The sequence below is a fragment of the Coenobita brevimanus genome, chromosome 93 (assembly GCF_032717465.1).
Source record: "Coenobita brevimanus isolate Jiangsu-jjx chromosome 93, ASM3271746v2, whole genome shotgun sequence".
In the NCBI taxonomy this organism is placed as follows: Eukaryota; Metazoa; Arthropoda; class Malacostraca; order Decapoda; family Coenobitidae; genus Coenobita; species Coenobita brevimanus.
The window spans coordinates 63,278,446-63,304,505 of record NC_137046.1 but is presented as its reverse complement, the minus strand read 5'-3'; the positions used below and the strand labels follow the sequence as shown (position 1 = coordinate 63,304,505).

The 26,060-nt window shown below is 40.6% G+C and overlaps 2 protein-coding genes across 2 annotated transcripts; both read right to left on the bottom strand.

The window, feature by feature from the left end:
* LOC145412478 (cuticle protein CP14.6-like) lies at positions 1 to 1,976 on the bottom strand (the record flags this gene model as incomplete). Its single annotated transcript, XM_080282359.1, has 2 exons — positions 1 to 190; positions 1,753 to 1,976. Coding segments are annotated over 2 exons (414 nt in total), but the record flags the coding sequence as incomplete, so codon positions are not given.
* A 10,302-nt stretch (positions 1,977 to 12,278) lies between these two features.
* LOC145412477 (larval cuticle protein LCP-17-like) lies at positions 12,279 to 16,997 on the bottom strand. Its single transcript, XM_080282358.1, has 4 exons — positions 16,914 to 16,997; positions 15,937 to 16,070; positions 14,429 to 14,692; positions 12,279 to 12,474 (listed from the first exon to the last, which is right to left on the bottom strand). Exons 1-4 carry the CDS (start codon positions 16,995 to 16,997, stop codon positions 12,279 to 12,281), a joined length of 678 nt encoding a protein of 225 aa, XP_080138484.1.
* Between the last annotated feature and the right edge of the window lie 9,063 nt (positions 16,998 to 26,060).

The window sequence follows — 26,060 nt, the reverse complement described above, 5'->3', positions numbered from 1 at the left end:
CTAAGAATCGTATCTGTAGTCACCACCCCTATGCCTCTCCTTAGCAGCTTTCCTAATCTGGTCCAACACGAAGTCGGGGATCGGGTGTGGGAACTCTGGAGCCACGGGCAGGTGGTCTCCCTGGGCCTGGTATCCGTTCTCATCAGCTACGAACCTCAGATTGACGTGTGTACCATCGGGAGCGGTGTACCTGGAAGTGGATTAACAGATATCAGATTGTTATTTACCTCTAGTATACGATGTTCATAATTACCATATGCATGTTCCTTCCATACACCCGCTCCTTTCACTGAAATTTACTTCATCAACATTTAGTTCTTCCCTTGCTCCATCCTTCCTTCCGACTTGGTGGCAAGCCCAACATTGTATTGTTTGTTTTTCTTGATTGTAAAACAAGTAGTACTGCTGATACAACTGTAAATATACTTTTAAGTAGAGAAAGGTGTTATTGCAGGTATTCTTTAACCTCATAATATTATTTGTAGTACCGGTATGTTATTTCAGTGTTCAGTGCTTCATTGCTGATTGCTGCAAATTTCTGAGGATCGTAGCAGAAAATGCATGTTTCTAAGTCGGACCGAAGCAGTTTTAACGTCTCGGTAGATACAGTTGCCATTTTGGGGTATAACTCTCCCGTCTGTGTCATTATCCAAGCGTGATCAGCAACATCATCATCTGACCATACTTTCATGTTTCGCAAAAAGGTATGTCCGAATGTAAAAGTCTGGTACTCCGACCTGGACTCCCTTGTGATAATTGGTAGGGGTTGCTCGCTTTATTATGCACCTTTCGTTTTGGTCCTCAATTTTTTCAGGAGTTGCGTAACTGAAAAGTCTGCTTAAAACCGAATACTTTCCTGGGCAAAGGTACTCAGGACTCAGAGGTAAAGTTTCACTAGAACGATGATTATAAGATAGCGGTAACGATACTGAAGGTATTAACAGAATAAAGGTACAACGGACTATCATACAAACTTTAACTAGAATGATAATTACGAGACAGCTATAATGAATTTAAGACATTAACCACTTCAGTGCGATGACGCCTTATAACTACTGCCTCCAGATAGATTATTATGCTTATGAAAGGCTTCTCAAACACCGTCACATTCACGAATACTGTCACACTTAAGATTACTGTCACTTGAGAATCCAGGCATACTTAAGAATACTGTCACACATAAAATACTGGCATACTTAAGAATACTGTCACACATGAGTATATTGTCACACTTAAGAATACTATCACATTTAGGAATATTTTCACTCTTTGACACGTGCTGGCAAGCGCTAACAACCGCACCAGCTTCCGACTCAGGGGTGCCAGACTGAGCCAGCGCTGCTCCATACCTGGGATAGGATTCACATGCATATTTTCAATCGATTCCATGTCCTAAGTTGCGTTTGTTTTTTTCCAGCAAGAGCTAGAAACACGGGAAAAATCTTCAGTCTCTCATAATTTAGAATTTTTAGGAACTGGAAACACGAGATAACTTTCGCAGTCTCTTCTAATTCTTCCTGGGGAAAAAAATTTACAAGATAAATTTCCTTCCATAATCAAAATTTGTTTTGCAGGTAGGACAAAGGAAGAAAGATGTGATATCTTCCCATGTCTCTTGTTCTCCCTGCAAACAAACCTGAGCTAGAACTGGGAAACAGTCGTAAATATGTTCGTGAATGCTAACCGCCGGTCCGCACGTCAGTAATAGAGTCATCCCTAGCATGACAGGGGCAAGAATACTCTTGAACTTACGAGTATTGGCCAGCCTTAACAACAGCACCATTCCCCGTCTCAGGGGCGCCAGACTGAGCCAACACTATGCCATTGCCGGTCTCCACATCCACACTGTATGTTCCTCCATCCTCTAGATGCCTCTCGTCTTTAAGAATACGTACGACCTCTCGTGAGTTGTGGTCGTCGTACCGGGTGGGGGCAGCCGGAGCCACAACGGCCAGGGCGACGAGTATGGCCTGTAAAAGATAGATAGATAGATAGATAGGTAGATAGATAGATAGGTAGGTAGGTAGGTAGAGAGAGAGTCATTTGATCCGACGACGTATTTAATTGATTTATTCTTCCTATCGCCAGACGGCTTTATTTAGCTTTGAAGAGAGACTACAAAGAGGCTTTACAAATTGGGAGGTAAAATATCCTTTCTTAACCAGTGCACTAACGGACATCTCCCTGAAAATCAACGAAATCATCTGAAAATCGAGAGAATAGACTAAAAAAAAGTAATGAAATTCAAGAAAATAGTAGTGAGTAGATAAAAAAAAAAGAATCAGGAGATATTTTGCTGTCGTGATAAGTGCTATCTGTTGAGAGAGAAGTCGTTCATAAAAAGGGATTAATACCTGAGGATATTTTGCTAGGACGACGAGCACGGCCTCTGGAAGAAGGGGTCGCTCATGAAGAAGGAAAAAAATGCCCAGGAATGTGATCATCTGGCGTTACTTACTAGGGAATACTCGCGTTGTTCCGAACGTGGTAGGTTTAACTCCTTCATTACACTCGCGTATTTTTCATTGTTACTGGATCGCCACCAGACGATTTTTATTTTTTTCGGAGTTAGAAGAACCAATAGTGATAGGTTAGTAACCCATTCATTTCGTAGTCACCTCAAAACTTAATAAAATATTTTAGCGTTGTTAAATATCAAGTAACAAGTAAAAATCGTTGGTGAACGACATACGGAAAGTACCCTTTCTCTGGAGATGCTGTAGCATCAAAAAATACGTCATTGGATGGAAATGGAAAATGAGGATGCTAAACTTACAGTGGTGCAGCCTAAAGTATGACGGACACACAGATTCGTTAAAGTTCTCGTGTGGTTAACCCCGTCACTACGATAACACCTGTGATTTCATTCTTGCCATGCACAGACGATTTTATTTAGACCCGGAGAAGCCTGTTCAGAATTGGAGGAGTTAAATACAGCCTTCATTAACCCTTTAGTTTGAGAGGCCTTTCCGACGTTTTAAGAAAATCGTCTGGAGGAAGCATGAATGAGCTGCAGAAGACGTTTTAATAGACGTTACTTTAAGTACATGTGGTAAAGATTAATGATACATTTCTACCGCCCTTGAGTAAGATGATTCCTTGTACAGGGTGGTCCGTATATTACACATCACAGTTCTCGTGTGCTCCGGAAACGGCTCAGGATTCTAGTGTTAGGAGCGCAGTTAACTTGGCTGCTTCGTGAAATTGTCTTTTAACTATGTAGTCATGGAGCATAATAAATATACAGTGTAAAACATGAGACGGGTTACGGTTAGCCGAATATGATGCAGAGTAGACACTGGTAATGATGAACGAACTGCCCCAAGAAAACAAGGGAATAGGAATGCGTAATATATGGACGACCCTGTACTCTTATATGGTTTTGCCACAACCAAACGATTTAATTCGGGCACGCACCACCAGACGCCATCGTTTTTTTTTTTTTTTTTTGTTTCCTCATCTTGCTGCCTACAGACGAGATTACTCAAAGGAAGAAAAGTTTCTGGCACGGAAGGATTAGATGAAGGCCATATCTAAATCCCTCAATTCGAAAAGCCTCACTAAGCCTGAAGAAAAAGCCGGAAGACACCAAGAATAAAATACAAAGTATCGTCTGAATTTCCTACGGTAGGGAGGAGTACCCTTCCTCCTCTGGGATCAGGTGTTTTTGTTGATATTGTTGCTCCAAGTTTATCTGAACGTGAACGAGGTGGGCTGCAGGCTGATGATGCCCATTTCTTACCGTCTACCATCTTGTTTTCGAGAGATGCGGCGAGAAATGAGGGACGTTTGTATAAATGGAGAACGCTTTTGACAGGCTGTATCGATGCCACTGCATGAAGGCGTCCCTTTCCAGAACCTGGAAGTAGGATAATGATGATGATGGTAATAATAATAATAATAATAATAATAATAGTAGTAGTAATAATGATGTTGATAATAATAACAACAATAACTAACTGTTACAATATTAAATGATGATGATGATGATGATGATGATGATGACGATGATGATGATGATGATGACGATGATGACGACGACGATGATGATGATTGATGATTGATGATGATGATGATGATGATGAAAAGCCCATCAATACTTTGTCTTCTGTGACTCACTCTCAGCTGAGTAAAATCGCCTGACTTTAGCTGGAACCGAATAATATAGCTGTCCCTACCATGAGAGGGTTATTGGCACCAGTATTAAGACTCCTAGGTTCCTGTGACTTACATTAAGCTGAATAAAATCGTCTGGCGTTATCTAAGATAAAACAGAACCCTGAGACTCACTCTCAGTTGAATAAAATAGTCTGCCGTTACCTGGTTTAGAATACAGGAGTTGTCCCGACCAGAAGAGAGAGAGAATAATAAAAGTGTTAATTCTCTGAGGCTAATATTCTCTCTCAAATGAAAAAATCGTCCGGTATTAGCTAGAATAGAATACTACACTTTTCTCGATCATAAGAGACTAAAAAAATACGGTCATTCTCCTTACAATTTTCATACTCCCCGTTGCTGCTTTTTCTCATGTACTGGAGCGGCGGAGCCACTGCGCCGAGCACATTACGTATATATATACTCCAAGATCAGCTGTCGGAGGGTTGCCAAATGTGCCTTTACTATTAAGTGTCTAAGAACGAGTTTTCTTTGACATTAACTATATAGGCTTATGAACTCCCCAGCCAGTCAGTAACAGGTTAAGAACTAGTTAGTCATAAGTGAACCCAAGTGAGGTAGGATACAGTCAGCCGCAAAACTTGTCTCGTAGATCCCAGTCCGGGGTTGAACCTGGTCAGATTTACTGTCTTATTCGATGTAGCCTTTGAGATATCGTTGTATCTCTTCTTTATCGAGTTTTACTGCACATTTCACAGCAGTATCCGCTTGTATGTTATTGATGCAAATTATATCGATATTAAAGCTACATGTGGCATACAAGAGAAAGCCAAGTGTAATGTGAATAGTAAATCGCTAAGGAAGAGGCACTGCGAAGCTTCTGTGACACTTGATAAGCTGCTTAATGTTAGAACCCAATCTAAAACACTAAGCTGTCTGAATGAGGCTGAACCGATATGTAATAAGACTATTTTTGCTGCCTTGAGACGGTTTTTCTTCACATTAAAATGGATTTGTAACTTTTAAAGGCTCAGTTAAGGCTTTAAAAAATCCCAATCGAGACTTCTTTCCAAAGATTAAATAATAAATGCCTCTGAAAGTATCAGAATTTGAAAAAGACATCGTTTGAGTGAAACAGTTTGAAAGAGTACGAGTATAGAGAGAATCGTTTCTGCTACAAGAGTATAAGTACGTCTTGAAGTTGGTTAGAGCCCGAAGTATTTTTTTTTTCTTTCTAATGTGTCTGAATGGGCACAGACGTGATAGTATATGTTCCCTGAGGCCCAGCATTCCTCCTACGTGACACACATCTTTACACGACAACACTTTGGCGCAGTTACCGGTCCATAATGAATATATGATAAGGCTGTCTCATTCTGAACTGGTGTAATGTTATTAGGGCGAATGGTTTTATGAAATGTCAGTAGGTCTTATGTAAAATAAATGGTTTGTTTTAATCCACCGATCCCGGGGATGTCAATTTCAGTCTATTCATGCGATCATCTAGTCATTGTTTCCAGCTTCTGACGGACTTTTTGCACTCCAGGTTTAGATTGTTACACTTGTTCAGTAGGAGAAACCTTTCCTAATTTGAATAAAGTTATATAGTGGCAAATAATAAAAAAGACATCACTCGGATTCACGATGCTAATAATTTTTTAAGTAATCAGAGTGTTCCCTACCCAGCGACGGATCAGGCTAGCCTTCTCCTAGACAGCAAGCCAGGATGGAGGACACTGCTTTTGCGGATCACTGTACCACGTGTGAACCGAGGTAAAACCAGTTTTTAGCCAGTCAAATGAGGTCTGTTCTTGTAAACCTTATGACGCTAGCTAAAGGTTAGGAGCGCGGAAGTATTATTGTACGAGGAAAAAAAATACAAGTCAGAGGTTGCATAATGCTCTTCTCACTCTGACTTGGCCTGAACTTGCCATCTTTCCATCATCAGTGCTCAGTTGTAGCAATAGATCAACACAAGTATGATGTTAGTTATGAAGAAGTGGCATTGAAAGGATGTAAAACTTTATCATACTCTACCAGTGAGCTACGTTAAAAAACGGCAAAAAGACGAAAATCCGGGACGAGTTAAAGTGAATGAACTGTAATCTTGATTCTCAGAGAAGGTGAACCCCCTGAATCAAGAGAATTATTCTGTTGTTTAATCATGGAATGAACAGTCTTGCCGGCTTCCAGCTTCTGGTTCCTTCTACCTTGGGGGAAAAAAAAAAAAAATATTATATATAGAATATCGACAGCATGCACACAAACAGGAAACATGTACTAAAATTGTATATTGTGAACTAAAATCAAAGTTTAATTAAAATGCATTTCTCTATTTTCATAGATCCTCAGTTATAAATAGTGGCCCAGGAAGAGGTGTGCTTCCTATAAGTGATTGATAGCCACTGATATTTGGTATGAATTGTCCACTGTTGTTAGTTTCATTTCGAGTTGTGTGAAGCTTCAGTTGCCCCATTTTCGTAATTCGGAAAAAGGTTTGTTTTTTGAAGCTGTAATTGGGTCATTGTCTCATAGATCTCTGTTCAGTAATGGTTTAAATTTGCTTATGAAATATTTTTCCTTTGATTTTCTTAATATAGGATCATCCTTTTTTACTTTATAGAAAAAGTAAAAAAGGATAATATTGAAGTTTGGAGAACATTTTTTTTTTGCACATTTAGCTATGTGGGTATTAACATATAAACCTTTACCGTGATTAATATGATCCCTATGTAGGTTAGTACGAAGCCTGAGATTTGAGGTCTCGCCTATATAAATCTCTTTGCATCCACCGCAGCGAATTACGTAAATGCAGTTTTGTGTCGAGCATCCCATGTTTTCGTTAATTTGGAATGTGTAGTTGACACTGGGAAAAGTGAATTGACTGCCTTCAATTATTTCCATGCAGAGTTTACATTTTTTGTCTTCACATTTCTTCACTTTGAAACGAGATATATTATTAAACCTAGCCCTTGTTAAAATTCTTTTTAGATTATTGTGTTGCCGCTTTGCTTTAATTAAGGAGACATCTTTATATATTTCCTGTGTTTCAGGTGCTTTTTAAAGAACATTAATTGTACATGAGACTTCATTAAAGTGATCATCATAATTTGGGTATGAAAATCTTCTTGGGTTATTTCCCCACAAGAAGATTTTCATACCTTATAAGCATATATATATATATATATATATATATATATATACTGTATATAGTCCACTTTGGGGAAAATTTAATATTTGAGTCAGCTAGAATCATCTGTCTATCTATCTGTCTTTCTTTCTGTCTGTCTGTCTGTTTGTCTATTTATTGTCAGACACCTTGATCCCGGAAGGGGTAGCCACAAATGAATCACCTTTCTGCCACCCTGTCTAATGCCGTCAGGCTGCCCCCTCTTGAATTTACTCTCCCTCTTCAATTATATTATTCTTTTCCCCATCGTCCTTCATGTCCTCAGTTTCCCCTCTTCCCCCCACCCCTCCCATTTATCTTCCTCACATTCACTCTCCTTGCCAGCCTCTCATCCTTCTAAACCATTTCAAGGTACTTATCCCAGTGACTTTACCGCATACCTAACCCACTACGTAGAAAAGTCTCTCAAGCGGAATAAAATAGCCGGGAAGAGAAAAAAAAAAATACAACAAAAGGAAGTGGTCGTCTTCAGTCAGCATTTCCCACTGCCTATGACCTCCAGACTTTTAAACGACTTGTGCCCAGGCATCTCGAAATGAACGGAGCTTGCATTTGGTTCGCGTTTGTTAAATAAATCTGGAAAAGGCAAATATTTGCGGGCTTCCAGCCATTGGTTCTTACTATTTCACACACACACACACACACACACACACACACACACACTGAAATGCATTCTGAACCGCTGTTCACAACGAGCATTAATGAGTCCAATTTCGACTCATCATTACCAGAAGATTTGAGAGAGCATTTCGTTTTTTTTTTTTTTTTTTTTCCGGTAAAGCCAGCCTCTGATTTTCCAAAGTGTATTATGTCAAAGTGCTATATACTTCTTGCTCATATGATGACGTGTTGTTCTACATCAAAGTCCTACTACAGACGCAAGTGCAGTCAAATTCAAAAGTCACTTAATCTCACCTCCTTCCCTCTTCGCTGGAGTCATAGATGCCTGAATGACGCGCTTTAGACAAAGATGCATATTATGAATATAGACAATAATATGCACCTTTTTCCACTGTTTCATTTTAAAGAGTTTGTGAACCAGTGTTTAAATAAAGGCAGGAGATGCGAACGGGCTTTTGTTTCCCACTTTCTAATGAACAGTTCTACAATGGATAATAACAACCACTTTTTACACCCACCCATCCACCTACCGAGCGTCTAAAGCTGCGAATATGATGCAACACTTAATTATGGAAAGTAGATGGCGTTTTTGTGTGACGCATCTTTAGCGTAGTTGAATTCCTGCCTTTGGGCGATGGGTCAAGGTCGCTGAGGAGTCTTTTACATTCACCTGACGGAACAGGGCTGCTCCTCTCTCCGGTAGTGAGTCAGAGTTGCTGGGAACCTATTTCGTTTCACCTAATGGTAGTGGGCCACCGCCGCAACTTCAGTTCGAAGTCGTGGTTGAATACACAGCGATGAACCTTCGTTATGACGTAGGAATGAGTCTTGTTGGTCACTAATCAAGTCAACCCTACAGTCATGACTAAACTTAGCCATTAGGTGTCGTGAAAGGCGTTAGGGATCGCTGCCAGGATGGAACAAACGAGTTATGATGAGAGCGTGCTGCCTCAGGTCCCCAGGATAATTAAATGCTTCTCATCCTTTGGCTAAATGTAGTCGGGTACAAAAGTTCCTCAGTCACGTCACCTCATTTGCTACTTATTTCCGTAGGCTGGCTAATAATCCTAAGGTGAGAGGGATAATTTTTCATTGTTCCTCGGCCCATAGATGATGCTTTCTTGAACTGGTGCGTCAGAGAGAAAAGTGACGGAACTGAACAGTAGTAGAAATTTTGTCACTGTGCCCCCTGCTGGTATACAGGGTTCGGACTGTGGGTGGGCAGACTCCTTTCGGATATTTTGATAATTTGTGTCTGGATTCCGAGTGTTTTTTCTTCATGCATTTCTGGAAAACATGTAAACAAAGTACCGGTACAATACAGACTCTACAGAAAAAAAACAAAAAAAAACACGGGGAATTAATTTTCAGCCTTTTCAGTACAAGTTTAATACAGATCATTACCAGCGCTGTCTCAAAATCCACACCATTTCTCATCACTTATTTCCTAGTTGCTCGATATATTCCAGTGGTAAAAGTAAAGGTTTAAATGGTTGCAATATATTAAAGTTACATATTTTGACTGTGTACTTTTGAGACTGTTGGAACTGGGGTACGTAATTACTGTATGTATGGGCATGGCGTAAAGATGCACTCTCGTTGTCATAGTTTCTCTCCACTTTCTACACCTGTCAATTGCTGTCTCCAGGCAACTGTATTCCTGTTAAGAGATACTCGCAAAATCTCCATAGGTCAGATAGAGCATTCGCTATCCACTTCTTCCTCTTCTTTTGCACTTCCTTCGCCCCTATCCTTTGCTATCTCCAAAAGACTCTTGAGATTTTCGAGGAACTGTAGAGGATTGATATAGCGTTCACTATCCACTTCTTCCTCTGCCTTTTCACACTCTCTGCCTCTATCCCTTCTCATACTTAGAAAACTATATTCCAGTCATAAGATATTCGCTGAACTGCGGGGGTTAGATAGATTATAGTTTTCATTCACTTTCATGGCGCTCTCCCAAGGTGAATATAATTACCAGGAATTAACAATACAATAACGATATATAAAGCGTCATCGTACTTAAAGGATTCACGTGTCTCAGATGATACGACCTGCGTTTGGGAACTGGACACGTAATTTTAAGAAGGCAAGAAGGCAAAATTCAGTGTCTATTGATTTCACGAGAGTAATTGGACAATCCATTTTTAGCAAGCCCGTCTTCCCTTGGAATATAACCCACAATACGTGATTGTATATCCAAGCCCTTCAAATGTACTGCTTGATTATCAGTGACTTCATTCAGAGGTTATTGACTTTCTACCTTCTAGGTCAAAGCACCCACACATTTAACAGAAAACGGCTGCTTGAAGTGCGTCTGGATGGGGGACTTGGGAAATATGGTCATCCTAGCCCCGTGCAAGCATCGAATGTTCCCCTTTGCTCTCACGTACCCTTCCTGCTTGGCCTTCAGCGACAACGTTTCCCTGAATGTTGGGGCCTGTACTGAAAGGTTTAAAAAATCTTTTAAAAATGAAAATACTGTAACTTGTACTGAATCTTGGCGAAATTGCCTAACATCCCAATATCTCAACGACACGCCTATTATGCTGTTGTTACAGTATGATTTTTTTTTCCCAAGCTGACGAAAGTCCCTTTTCAATTTCATCTCATTTACTGGCCAAGTTTAGCCAGGCTAGACGGTTGTTTTTCTGGTAACAAAAGAGATTCATTCCTACCCAAAAACTAGTAACTGCAAAATTTTCTGCAACAACGACTTAGTATTCAGTTTGTGGGAATGATCCAGTTCCATCAGATGAATGCAAAAAGAATATAATCCAGTTATTACACCTCTTGGCACCCTGGTTTATTAACGGTACCAGTATTAACACTCAGGCTTCTGTCAGTGACGCAACTGAGTGTAAATGTCGATGATTAGCTGGAATTGCGTAATAGAGTAATCCCGACCTTGATATGATTAATTCTTGCTATCTCTGCGTGATCTGATTCAATGTAGGAAAGATATTAATACTAAAAGGATTGAAAAAGGTGATCCAAATAGAAAATTCTCGTCTAAGTTGAATGAAATATCTGGAAGTAGGAAGAAAATATAAATAATGCGTCATCGGACTAAAGGGGTAATGGTATCAGTGTTGTTTCCTAGCTTTTGTCTATACTTCTCTGATCATCCTGTTTTTTTTTTGGAGGGGGGGAATTTTTTTTTAGATTTTAACTCTTTCCCGATTTCCAAGTCCATGACTCATTATCACTTGAACATCGGTGTTGAGACTATACCCATTTTACTTTATTTGACCTAAAATTGCCATCATTCCACCTTGAATGGTGAACTGTAACAATAGATTTACACTAGAATTTGATACTAGTCAAGATGAAGCGCTGTGGAAACATTATAGAGTTGTAGTATTGTCTTTTTCTGCCAATGAGCTGTGTGAATAAGCTGCAAAATGACGAAAATTTTGGGTTTGGGTAGAGTTAGAGCAGCATACTTTCCACTAACATATTTCCACATTGTCCTTGTTCTCCCAACAGTACTGTATAGTTGGCAACCTGTAGGTAAAATCGATTGTTGCATGTCCTATTGTGGGAGAAAATTGGGACTTAGAAAATATTTGTGGACACTTCTTAATGGCTGTCATGTAGTTTGTAGCGGAGCACCAGTTCTGGGCCACCCTGTGTTGTTGCTGTCACCAGTACCTTTAGGCTAATAATCTACCCTAAAATGTACTGACCTACGTAATTCTTTACTCAGAACGCGACATGATTAGGGGGTAAAATGAGAGTAATTGTTGCTGCTTTAAAGAAACAAAATTAATACGAGGCAATTATTTTTAAAATCTAAACTCTCAGAAAGTAGTTAATCAGATATATAATACGAAAATTATGATCCCCGAGAATTAACCTAGCTGGTTGGTAGGTGGCTGCTGTTCGAAAGTTTTTTTTTTTTGTTTTTCTTTCAGCAGCATATACTTGAGTATAAGGAAAGATTGGTGGTGTATGTCATTCTGGAAACAACGATTTTTAACCAGCTCATGGTCGGCACAACTCAAGAATCCTATTCCAGGTAACTAGAGACAATTTTATTCAGTGGAAAAGAAGTTAATCTTATTAACTTGGTCTCATGATCAGAACAGCTCTAGTATTTTATTGGAACTAAGACCAGATAGTTTTCTTCAATTGAGAGTGAGTGTACGAGTTTGGTAGTGTTAATAAAGCTCTGTTTTTTTTTTTTTTTTATACAGTCTCATTTATTATAATCCATCACTAATATGCAAAATAACTTATATATAAATAAATGCGTGATTATGCTACCACACAGTGGTCGTCTAGAACTCGTCAATGATAATGGAGCGCTTGGGTGAAGGAAGGTCGGGCATGGGGGGGCTACAGTAACCTATTCGTAAGAGTAACTCTCGCGGGAGTCTCTGTTTCGGTCCTCTTCAGCGGCCTTAGCGATCTGGGCCAGCACGAAGTCAGGGATTGGGTGGGGGAACTCAGGAGCCACGGGCAGCAGGTCGGACTGGGGCTGGTAACCGTTCTCGTCGGCTACGAACTTGACTTGAACGGGAGTGCCATCGGGAGCAGTGTAACTGTGGAAGTGAAGATATATACAGTATGCTGAAATGTTATATGTTAAAACTGGATAACTTTAACTGATACTGCAGCACGAACCGTAGATGACCAGTGAACTTTTCAGTTCGAACTGTATGTTGAAATGTTACATATTAAACCTGGATAAATTTAACTTTGATACCGTAGCATGAATCTGAATTGTCTGATAAACTTTTCAGCTGCTGAACTTTCTTCCTCAGTCTGTCTTTCCTATTGTCTGTAATCTCCAGTCTTATAATGAAGTGTGTCCAAACATTTAGAACTAATGGATCTTGATTTTGGCTTTCTTTTGCCCAGATTTTTTTTTTCTTTTTTTTAGGAGGATATGTACTGCAGGCTGTGGGCACTATTTCTTGTTATGAATAGAAAATACATTATACTGATAAAGGAACGGGAGATAACTGAGGTAAATAAAGAGTGGCTACTTACATGTGCGTAATGTTTTTGTTGTGCGCTTTGTCAATTGTTCATGCTATCGAAATGTCTGTATATGGATAGCAAGCCAAATATAATAAAATACATGTACAGTAGCTTACAAGACTCAGAATCTGTAGTATATAAAACAACGATAGTAAAAGGCTCCTAGTAGTCTAGTGGATTAGCTGAACCAACTTGATGTGGCTTTTCAGAGTTTTAATTCGTCCAGTGTATAGTCGCGGTTCATAAGTCATACATTGAAATCAGGGAAAGGTGACAGTTCACTGTCGCCTTTGAAGTCGGAATACAAGTCCTGAATGAAACAGTCCACCATGTATTTAATACTGACGGTGAGTATTGTGCTAATATTATGATGTTCAAAGTCAGACACACTCATAAAAACAAGAAGCAATCGCAAAGTACACAACCGGGGACTGCCAACTGATCTGCAGTAAGGGCCGAGTATTTGACATTGCCCTGTGACCTTGATCCTTGACTGATTGTTCTCAAGATTGAATTCCATCTTTCTTGCCTGACGGATAACGTTTCCACCAATATCGAATTCTTTTATTTTTGCCTTGAGTGGAAAATGTTTAAGTTGATTTTGCTAGGTTAACGTTTAACCTAGCCTGTGTCTTTGACTTTTAACTTATTGTTCTAAAAAAAACATAGATTTCTATATCGGTTAACCCTTTAATCTTCCGCCGAGTTTGGTTAAATCGGATAAAAACCGTTCAAGTTATTTTATTGACACACACACACACACACACACACACACACACACACACACACACACACACACACACACACACACACACACACACACACACACACACACACACACACACACACCGCTTAAAACGCAAGTCGCGGGTGTAATAAGATAGTCTGAGAGTTAATGTCTATTGACTACACAGAGGCTATAAAGCAGAAAATAATTATTGGCCTAGATTACGCCCCGAAATATTCGATGATACCAGCAGGTCCCGTCTTGTACTTCTGGGTGAACAGGGACAAGAGGGAAACAAACTTCGCTCAAGAGTATGAACGATCCGGGAATCAAACTGAAGAAGTGACCGGTTAATGAAGGATACAGTATAGCCCATCCAGTTAAAAAATATGATAATAATCATCTCCCCCTAACCCAAACAATGTTGCCCGGAGACAGAAGGAATCAAACAGAGAGTATGACTGTATTGCACGGGTATATTATATATCGCCTTTACATATCAAAACATCTTCCCCTACTTAAAGTCACCCGGAGACAGACAGCAAGGATTGTTTAGAAAAGATTTCAAAGAACCAAATGGCGTATAACTGACAAACTGTGAAAATCCTTGATAGAGGTGTCGTTATTATCATCGTAACTACGGTTTCCCATCCTAAAATATGATGAGACTGGGTCGAAAGAGCGAGGGAAAAACTTTAAAAGGGAGAACATCATTATTAGATTGTGAGGAAAAAATAAGGGGGGGGGGATACTGAAAATGGAAAGCATTGTTATTCTTTACTTACGAAAATTGTCCAGCCTTGACGACAGCACCCTCAGGTCCATCGGGGGAGCCAGACTGAGCGATTACGATACCATTCCCTGTCTCTACGTCAAGGTTGTAGCGGCCGTCGTCTTCGCGGTGGCGGTCGTCCCTCAAGATGGGCACGACCTCACGGGAATCATCGTAGCGTGGGGGAGGAGGCCTGTAGGCGGAGTCGCACGCCACAACGGCGATCAGGGCAGCGAGAACTACCTGTAATGATGACAGATTTGACCCACTTAGCCTTTGGTTGTTGTTTTTTTTGTCGGGTTATTTTTGCCATCACCTGCCTATCACATTCTAGGATAGAATCTTTGAACTTGATGGGTTAGGTATAGGCTTTCATCTTTTAGTTATGTCCTCTTGTGTGAAAAAAAAATTATAAGTCCCTTCAGAGCGAGAGAACTTTTATAAGCAGTAAGAATAACTTAAAAGGACGTCGTCCGGATTAAACGGGGTATCAGTTTTTCTCACTGGAAAATATAATGACAGACTTCAGTGAAGAGAAACACCCTTCATCATATCCCTACCAAGAAGATCTATCTATAACCTTTTCATTCCGATTATTTTTTATTCTTTCTCTTACCAGACAATTTTACTCAGCTTCAGAGAGAACCCGTTTAGTAAGGAGTTAAGATCTCCGCCAAGTTAAGGTGGACGAAATATAGTGATGGAAGAGTGCAGTGCATCTCTTGCAGTTGTGGGAAGATAGGTGGTTACTTAATTAACGTTTGGAGAGAGAGAGAGAGAGAGAGAGAGGATAGACTGTTAGACATAACAGTAGACAGTTAACCCCATCAAGGTAGACATACACAGAGAGAACGAATAGAGAGGATACTTGCTACCTTCATGGCTGCCTGTACTTAGCCTAATGGTACCTGTGCCGGCTGGCACTATATATATATATATATATATATATATATATATATATATATATATATATATATATATATATATATATATATATATATATATAATTATAGAGAGAGAGAGAGAGAGAGAGAGATAGGGAGTGCCAGCCACTGACCTCATACTGACCCCGAGATATAAATAGATAGAAAGGTAGAGAGAGAGAGAGAGAGAGAGAGAGAGAGAGAGAGAGAAACCGATGATTGAGAACAGAGGAAGAAGTGGTTCGACTGTTTGACGTAATAGTAGATATCTAACCCCTTCTGGATAAATAGATACGCAAATAAACAGAAGAATAGAGTGGATACTTACGACCTTCATGGCTGTGTGTGCTTGAGTCAACTGGTACCTGTGCCGGCTGGGTCACGGTATTTATAGGGAGTGCCAGCCGCTGCCCCCACCCTGACCCCGGCAGTTGCCAGTTAGACAGCAGGTTTTTGCCCGCCAGGTCGTGTCAAGATCATAACAGTTCAAGGTTTTGGACTACTTCTTGAATTTCAGACCCTTTCAGTGGTGCAGGAGATCAACCCCCTTCACGTGGTGGCACCAGTATGAACGTTCTGCTCCAATATCCCGTTATACCTAGGCCCCACAACTCCTCCTTTGACCCCCAAAAGGAGGATGCAGGAGTGCAGGAGCTGGGCAACTTCAGACTGCAGTCCACAGGGTTCACGCCCAGATGAGCGTGGGGCCATAGCAGTAATAGCATTGGGGTCCTATTCAGCGATATAATGCAACTCTGGAAAGATTTTCAGGTCTTTTTTTTTGTTGCTGTGGCCCCAGCCTCGTCTGAATGTGAACGCGATGAATTCCAAGCTAAAGCAATCCTCCTGCAGTACAGTATATCAGCCTTCTTGCAAGAGATAGGGAAGGATCGGAGGGAAGTTTGTATAACCAGACAGCAGAGTCGGTTGAATCGATACCACCACATGAGGGCTTCCATCATCAGCGCCTCTTTAGCTCTGAGAGAGTTAAGGCTATATCTGAACCCCCACTCCGGAAAGTTTCACCAAAGCTGTATAATTTCGTCTGAAGATAACAAGAACAAATGCAAATGATGCCATCGTTGTGAAAGGATTAACCAAGCGTGTCATGACACTAATGGCCTCAACCACGTTTTAAGTATTGTACACATTATCATTCTGACAATTTTTCCCACCTGATGATGGAGTAGGGAACGATCTGGAAACATAGAAAGCTTTCAACAGCATGCCTAATGAAGTGAGCCACACAGTCATTCGCACATCACTCAATCTTACGGAAGCATGGCTTCACATCAGAAGCCTAACCATCTACACAAACATCTGGGGTATTTTTTTATTTATAGATGCGGTTCACGGACAGTATGCCTCCCAGATACAGTTTCCAAATGAACCTATCAAAAACGTAACAGTTGTAGCTGTACTCGCTAATCACCTCAGCCAAAGAACATCAGGCTATATCTAATCCCTCGAGTTCAAAAAGTCTGTCATAATTAAATCGACTCAATATAGGAATAAGTCAGTAGGTATGATGCCTCACCTGATTCAAGTGAATGGAGAATCGAGATGTTTTCTGACTATATAGACCTTGATGTTGTTGTGAGCCAGGTTCATCTGAAACGTGAATCCAGTGGACTGCAGGCTAACACTGTCCTTCTGCATTCTGCCGACCTTTTTATGGGGGATGTTTAGGAAGATAAGGGGCTTTTGTATGACCAGGTAGCGGAGGCTCCCGGTTTTATTGGTGCCAAAAGGTGAAGGCCTCTCTGTTCAGTTCTATGTATACCTTGCAAAACCAACTAAGCTTACAGGCTGGGAATGACCACTCTCCTCCATCCAACAAAAATATGGTTAGAGTTCCATATCGATAATACCCCCCTCATGGTCGTGACAGCTCACTCATTATATCCAAGCTAACGCCATGCAGTTTTATTCTGCTAGTACTGAGTCATTGTAGCTTGAGAGTGACAATATTTTCACCATCTATCTTCTCTTGTTGGTGTCCTCTCTAGTACTTTATTTCTGCAAAGTCAGATGCTTTAATCACCTAAATGTGGACATAGAAGCTTGAGAGTGTTATAACGGCTTTCATGGTAGGGAAAACTCTAACACCAAACTATTTTATTCACCTGAGATTGTTGATTCTGTTACTATTCGCCTTCTTATGGTTGGAGTAACTCTAGTATTCAGTTCCAACTAACACCACACGATTTAATTCACCCAAGAGTGAGCACAGGAGCCTTGAGAGTGTTAATGCTGCCAATTACCCTCTCGTGGTTGAAACATCTCGCATATTGTGCTCCTTTTGATGTCAGATGATCGCATTGAGCTAAAAGTTAGTTTCGAGAGAGAGTGCATTCTTTAAGAAGAGCTGATGCCTTGGAGAGAATATACCATATTGCTGTTAATATTATTGTTGTTATTATTATTATCATTATTATTATTATTATTATTATTATTATTATTATTATTTGATTGATTGATTGATTGATTGATTTTATCATCATTATCATTTTTATTATTATACGGTGTGTTAAAGAACCCAGCTGTTTTTCGATTATCCTAACGTTGTGAAACTCCCTAAGCTAGAGACCCTCCACCCAAGGAGATATATTGCTAGATTTCTGTATCGATAATACGTGGCTTCATCTTATGACACCGTTTAGGGAAGTCTCACATGATATATTTTGACAGCAATAGCAAGTAACAGCTTAGATTATAGAAATTTCCCTGCAGTCTGTCTTTATTTAGCAACTCGTCACAGAATACGGCCTGAGGCAATAGACAGATAGATAGATAGATAGATAGATGGACTCGAGATTAAAATCCGAATTATTTGTGTGTTGTTTGTGCAAGCAAATAGCACAGTGTTCAGGTTTTCTTCTTAGTGTTAGCAGTGTTACCGCAAAGTTATTTTTAATTCTCTAGATTCTTGTAAATAAATAAAATGATTGTCTTAATGGAAGTGCCGCTTGATATATCTTGGTTTGAATACTTCTGCAAAAATGTCTACTTTGTGTTTAGTGATGATAATATTCTGAAGCATTGACTTATTCACTTAGTAATGCTTCTTCGTGCATGATGTTATTCGCATCATGTAAGTTTGCCTCCGTGATGAAACCAGATCATACTAGAGTGAAAGGAAAGCAAGATGACAGGGGAAGGGGAAGAGGCGTGTTGTTAGAGGATGATGGAGGTGGGGGTGATGTGGAGGAAAGTGGGGAGGGGTGAAGGGGAAAGGAAGGGAGGGGGAGGGAGGAGTAGGAGGCCCCGGGCATTTGAATGGGAGGGAAAGACGCCAAAGAAACAAACGTGGCAGACGCATGAGTTCGCAAAAGGTCAAGGAAGAGAAAGAGAAGGTGATGGTGAAAGGGGGGGGGGTTAAAGGAAGATTAGTGGAATAAAATGAAGACGAGAAAAGTGAGAGGTAAAAGACAGAGGAGAAATTCAAAAGACAGAAAAATAAAGGAATGATGTTGAAGCTAATTAGAAAAGAGAAAAGTTAGGAGTGGGCGGTGGAAAAAAAAAATATTAAACGCATTCAGGGTGTTGACGTGTTTTCTTTTTTCTAGCAATTAGTCCACTACTATACGAATGAATTAAACACAGGAAAGGCATAGTTTAACTGAAGGGGTAGAGGAAGCTGCATCTAACCCCTCAACTTTCAAAAGTTCCCCCAGTCAGAAAAAAATAACTCGGGGATAGCAAAAAATCAATGTCATAAGGTTAATAAGGTGGTAGAGATAAGAAGGTAATATCAGATGTTAGGAGAATCTTGAGAAAATAATCTCTTGAACCCGAAGACGTCTTTGTTGTTTATTTATGCTGTCTGTAAGCGATCATATTTTTTCAAAAAGACTTTTATTCGAAATGTAGTGGTTAGATATAGCCTTTATTTAGCCGTTCAACCCCAAAGGTTCTTTGAAATTGAATCTAATCGCCAAGTGGTACCTTAATGTGAATGGGAAATGTGTCTTTGGCCTGAGGGTTGTATAAACCACTTTAGGAAAGTTAAGGGGAAATGATTGATTTAATAGTAGTAGAGACTGGAAGGAACTTTATGATCATCGTCATCATAATCATCATCATCATCATCATCATCATCATCGTAACCCTCTTTTACACTAATGCATGGAGTGTGATTTATACAGAAGCAGGAACAGGAACTTATAAAAGCTGAAGAACTTGCAGGCAGAGTGCCCATTGAATTTAGCCGCACATCCTTTCTAAACTCATCTGTTAAGTCTTTAACTTGGTGAAGAGGATTTGTACAACCACGCTCTCGAAGGGAGAGCGGATGTTATGTGTTGATATGTGTGTGTGTGTGTGTGTGTGTGTGTGTGTGTGTGTGTGTGTGTGTGTTTTAATAATTCAACTTAATTTTTATCCGATTTATCAAAACTGAGTGGAAGAGGTGAAGTCCAACCAAGGAGTACCCCCCCCCTTTGTTTTTGTTTTTTTGTTTTTTTAGATTTGGCTGAAGGTCGAGGTCACCTTAAAATGTTTTATCAGGGGAGAAGAACAAGGGCAGTAATTGCAAGAATCATTGAGAGAGAATGGATGGATTTAATCAGGTAGTAAAAGAGAGAGAGAGAGAGAGAGAGAGAGAGGTATATAAGAGTAACAATGAAAAAGGGAGACAGGAACAAGAGGAGGCAGGAAAAGATAGGCTGGAGGTAGGAGCATATACTGCTCATAGGCGGAGAGGGAGAGATGAGGTGGTCATGTGGAGAGGGAAAGTGACGTGACCACATAGGCAGAGCGGGAACCTGAGTGTGATGGGGTAGGCGGTGAGTGGGAGGCATGGGTGGAGGAGGAAAGATGCAAGGAAGGATGTAGGGAGAGGCAAGGAAGAATGGCAATAGTGAGAGAGGCAGGGAGAGAAGGCAGGGAGTACAAAAGAGTACAAAGAAAAGCAAATAGCAGCAGAACTGTTGGTTCTTTTTAGACTGCTTGTTATAGGAAAGCATTTACTCACAAAACTATTCAATGAATAAAGACAAGAAGAGAAGCGCATTAAGACTCCTCCTTGCTCAATAAACCCCCCAGCCAACGCCTGCATTTAATACTGAGAAGAACTTTCTCGCAGCTTAGAAAACCTGTCATGGAAGTGTCGTAGGAAAGAATGAATGTAAGTTATATTCTACACCATCTTAGCCTGAAAGCGAAAGTGCCGTTCAAGTTTAAGTCAACAAGGAGGAGGAACATGTAGAGAGTCAGGCAAGGGGTGAGAAATGGAGGGAGGGAGATAACGGATGGAAAGGGAGGTAAGAAGGGAGGGCGAGAAAAGCAGAGTGAGTGATAGGGAAGGAGGTCATGGAGGATGGTGAGAAAAGTAGAAGAATGGAGGATGAGACAAGAAGGGAGAGAGGTATCGAGAGGTAAGTTGGCAATGGGGAGAGGCAGGCAAGGGAGAAGAGAAATATAGGGAGGGAGAGGCAAGAGAGAAGGGAAATATTGGGGGGGGGGGAGGCAAGAGAGAGAGAGACGTTGGAAGACAGGGAAAAAAAAAAACAGGAGAGACAAGGGAAGATAGGAAGGTTATAGGTTCCCCCTGAAAGTTCGTCTGGGAGGGATGATGCAAGGAGAAAGGAAATAGTTTGAAGAGAGAAAGTGAAGAGTAAGGAGAGAGAGAGAGAGAGAGAGAGAGAGAGAGAGAGAGAGAGAGAGAGAGAGAGACCAGAGATAAAGAAAGAGGGAGGGAGGCTCGTCTAGGAGTAATGATGCAACACACACACACACACACACACACACACACACACACACACACACACACACACACACACACACACACACACACACACACACACACACACACACACACACACACACACTCTCTCTCTCTCTCTCTCTCACCCCCACCCTCACCCCCACCCCCACCCACCCCAGGATTGCTTCAGCCACGAGAGAGCTACAACAAGCTAGGTGGCGCAACAACATACGGAGCCCGTGCATCAGGCCCTGTCTCATTTGCATACGGGTGGACAAGGCGTTGGAACAGGATTATGTGGGTGGATTGGGAAAAGGTGTGTGAGGGTAACAGTCACGAGAAAATGTTCGCCGACACTTCCCTGCTGACTCTGATGGCGGAAGGTGTTTTACACGAACTTTTTTTATGTGACAGCAATATGAGACACGCAGCAAAAGAGCATGAGAAGGAAAGATACACTGTCTTTTGGGGAGGCATGGGAAGTATGGATGGAAGGACACATGTTGTCGGGGCTTTGTCTGCGAGCTTTAGTTCATTTACAAGCATGGACAAAGATTCACCAAATATTTCACCTTTTCTACGTCTGACTTTCCATTGTTGACTAATATTCCGAAACTCAGAGGGAGGTAATGTGTTTCTCCACGACGGACATGCCCTACACGCGGTGGAATAGTACACGAATTTTCATCCTTGACTGTACATTCACCAGCAAAGGTTAGCTGACACTCCTCTCCCGGCTGTTGCAATGAAAGATGTTTAGAGACAAAAAAAATGAAAATGGGGTAGATAGCAATATACATTACACAACAGAACAGTAAAGAAGAGATACTCTTTGGCCTTCGAGGAAGAATGAGAAATATTTCAGGATACAGCGTGTAGGAGCGCTTCCCTAATTAATTGATTCTAACACAAGATTTTCTACTATCCGTCAATACATACCCAGTCATTTTTTCTTCAGGAGCGTAGGGACCCGGGGTTAAGGAACTTAGACATGATATTTACTGTAAGTCTAAGGTGACCAGCCGTATCAGCTCCTGAGTTGCATTATGTGAGCATTAAACCCCAACCATCCTCGGATGTAAACCCTCGTGAGCCACATCCGGTTGGAGCGCGTTAAGCTGCCGTGATTACAAGACTACTAACCAACGTATTAAATGGTTTCCTGGATTACAAGAAACCATTTGGCTTGTCACTCACTGAAGAGTCACCTGAGGCAGCACTTCATGGATTAGCATTTTCTTTGCTACTGTTACGTCTTCGAGTTATACTTAGGCCAACGTCTGATAATTTAGTTCTACTGAGAGAAATCTTAGCAGGCAGACTTAAAGCACTGTGCTCATTTAGGTCATTATTTGGGGCAAGTTATCCCCCACATTGTTGGGACAACTCTAGTCTTCTGTTGAGTCAAACACCAGGCGATTTTATTCAACTGGGTATGATTCATGGGTTCTGAAAGTGTTATTAATGTCACAATACCCTCAGATGATCGGAACATCTCTAGTACTTTATTCCAGCAAACAGACGATTTATTCATCTGCGAGTCACATGTCACTGGCCATGTTATTTCCTTGAAGATGGTAATGTCACTATATTTTTGCTTCTACCTTATGGATTTATCCAGTATTGGCGAATCCCCTATAGTCAGTCTCTTTTCACCTGACAGAATGGCACCATTCCTGCACCTTCAAGACTAACTCTTGTTTGCATGAAATTCCATGAGCCTTGGTTATTAAGTTGGAATGAGTCTCCGTGCGAAATAGTCATCAGTCATTTACTCTGACTATACTTGGCCATCGGCCAAACTGAAAGAGGCTAAGGATCTATGTCAGGTTAGAACTAACGAGCTGCAGTGATGGAAAAATAATGAAAATTATATCTAGCCCTTATAGTTCAATCCAAAAAAGTGTATAGCTTCTTATGAAGGTAGTATAAACATTCAATTGTAAATAAATAAATAAATAAAATACGTCATTAAGCTGAAGGGGTTAAGGTTATTACTAGGAACGATTCAGCATTTGTCAAGAGCTTCACTTACCTTTGACCTGCTTGCAACTGCCGCTTCTGACAACCTGTACTTATGCCGTCAGAAGTCTTTACGTCACCAGACTTAGTTACGTCAGGTGCTTGAAAGGGACGCTTTCTTGCCGTGGCTATGATATAACTGGGTGGCAAATTTCCCCGGTTATACAGACATTCCTGATCTCCCTCCTTGTCCTCCGAAAGGAGGATGGTGAATGGCAGAAGAGCAGCTTTAGTCTCCAGTTCACCGGGTTCACGTCTAGATGAGCTTGGGGCCACACCAACAACAACAATATTTTCATAATCTTGTCAGGGGAATCAGTATCGTAAATTGGCTCAGTTAATTACGTCATATGCTTCCGAACTGCCATGTGTCATCCCTTTCACAACGATAGCGTATTCAAATTCATTCTGCCAACCATCAAACAAATGTAGTAAACTCAGGTTGACCTCTTGTAGTGAGCAGGCTTATAAAAGGCCGTATCAAACCTCTCTAGTTCGAAGAGTTCATTTACCTGGACAAAAACATCGGGAGATTGCAAGAATAAAATAAAAATTAGATCCCCTGGCCAAGCAGGTTAAACAAGCATCAGACCAAGGTTAACGTGGGCTTAGATTAATATTAATGTGATCTTACAAGATACGAACGCCAGAAGTGGTTGAGAGCCGTTAATCAATCATTTTACTATACTTCCAGGATGTTGTTCGTATGGAAAAAAGAATTACAGTAGCGACAGATTAATCAAGAAAGTTTAGATTCCACTAACCCCGCAGATTTCCTTCTCGTGTTTTTTTAATTAATATAAACCCTGTATGATTTCATCCATATAGGTATTTGTATCAGTTTATATTAGGTCCACTGTAGGATCTGACCTTCATCTTGGAGGGAGAGTGATAGTTAGAATTAACTCCTCTCCATGCTGGTAAAGTACGAATTCGGAATGTTCATATCAGCGTAAGTGCTGATTTAGATGACCAGAAAGCAAATGACAACTAGAAAAAAAAGTCAGGCCTTGTTTATAACTCCGTCAATCCTGGCAAGTACTATTTCTTTTTTTCCTGTCATTACCAAACGATTTTTACACAACTTAAGAAGGATCTCAAACTGCGAGTGGTTAATTAAAATTATATCTAACCAGTCACTTCGAAAAATGCACCTCTTAAACTGAGTAAAGCCCTCCGGAAGTAGAAGAAGTGAACTAGAATAAACGACCTCGGAGATAGAAAGCCAACTCGATTAACCGGATGATTCATTTTATATCCTGTTCTTACAATTATCGTGCACTTATATTCGATTCAGGAGAGACTGTTCACGGGTAAGATTAAGGCCTCATCAGCCTCAGCTTCCAAGGGACTCTTTTTAAGCGTAATTTAACTGTCAGTAGCAGACGGAATAAATAACCATATAATTCCCTCTGCCTGAAAGGGAAGAAACATGAATAGTTTGTTTGATTAATGCAATATACAACTAGTGTTATATGATATAACATAATTGCAGTTCATCATCATCATCATCATCATCATCATCCAGAGGTAGGATCCAGAAACTAGAAAAGAGAAGTTACAACTTGGGAGAGCTATCAACAGCATGCCCAACGATATGCCTCACAATCGTCCACATATCACTGAAGCCTCATGGGTCCACCTGGCAGATCTAACTATCTGCACATAATTTTTTTTTTTCACATTAAAAAAAAAATACAAAAGCGCTTCACATGCATCTGCCAAATACTCAATCCGTCAACTGTTAAGTAAAAAAAGGAGCACCAAACTCCCCTTATGTCCTGCTCAGTACCTATTTCATCAGCCCGGCTAGATCTCCATGTACATCCTAAAACTCATGAAACAAGTCGAGCAAACGATTTACTAAAATTTTGACACACACGTCAATCGAGGTGAAAGTAAAGTGTTGTAACGGTAAGGGTGTTCCTCCTCTGTTAGCGGGACTTTCATCGTCCATCATCGTAACTTGAAAGTGTAAAAGTCGCTGAATATGGCGCGTCAGAGGCTTTGGGTAAAAAACATTCCCGCCAGGACAAGAGAGGGTGCTTGTTTAAATAGGGGAAGTTGGTCAGTCCCTTACCCTTGCCAGTGCCGTATTCTAGGTGGCAAAGGAGGCTTCGTATCATCTCTTTCTTAGCGATTTATTCTGCCTAATGCACCCTGACATTGTCTTGCACGTTATTCATATCTTTTTAATAATTACGTTGTTTGCAGCAAGAGCATACAAGAGGATATTAAAGTATAATGTGCAGAGTGAATTGCTTGGGGAGAGGCATTTCTAAGTGTTCAAGGCCTCTTTTTCTTTATAGGTGGGCCTCACATACACATGTTATTGAAATAATGATGATGATGATGATGATGATGATGATGATGATAATAATAATAATAATAATAATAATAATAATGATGATGATAAAAAAAATAATAAATCTCATATTCAAAGGTAAAACTGGATGTAAACCGAGTGGACTATAGGAAACCAGCTGAAGTGAATGGTTTCCAGCGGTCCACCATCCTGTTTCGTGAGATTGGTTGGGCTTGTGGGTGTTTGTATAACCGGGCAGTGGAGCCACCTAGTTATACCGGTGCCGCTCCGTGAAGGTGTCCCTCACTAACTCCTCATCACAACAAAGATGATATAGAAGGGTAATGAGCTAACGCTAAGGAATACTGCATTTCACTAAGATTTAATACCTATGATACAATAAATTAACAATGATAGCATGCATGCTTCACATCAGGTCCATGGTGGGCCATTGAACTGCAGGAAATTCAGTTGGGGACAAAAAATCTCCTACTATTTAACCTCATCTACTTTACACTTTCCTCTGCTGGCTATAATTCTAAAGCTGAGGGAGCTTTGTTAGTTTCCCAGCCCACAGATAACGCTTCTTGATTCGAGCCGTAAGGGAGGAAAGTTACGGCACGCCCTAATTGAGAATCAACACGGTGAAATAGCAGGCTGTCTTTTGTCCCTGATCGCACAGTACTGT

Coding starts and splice junctions, on each gene's coding strand:
- LOC145412477 (XM_080282358.1), bottom strand. CDS start 16,997: ATGCAGAAGGACAGTGTTAGCCTGCAGTCCACTGGATTCACGTTTCAG. Junction 16,071..16,913: donor ACAACATCAAGGTCTATATA/GTCAGAAAACAT, acceptor ATCGCTGAATAG/GACCCCAATGCTATTACTGC. Junction 14,693..15,936: donor GGAGGAGTTGTGGGGCCTAG/GTATAACGGGAT, acceptor AAACAACAACCA/AAGGCTAAGTGGGTCAAATC.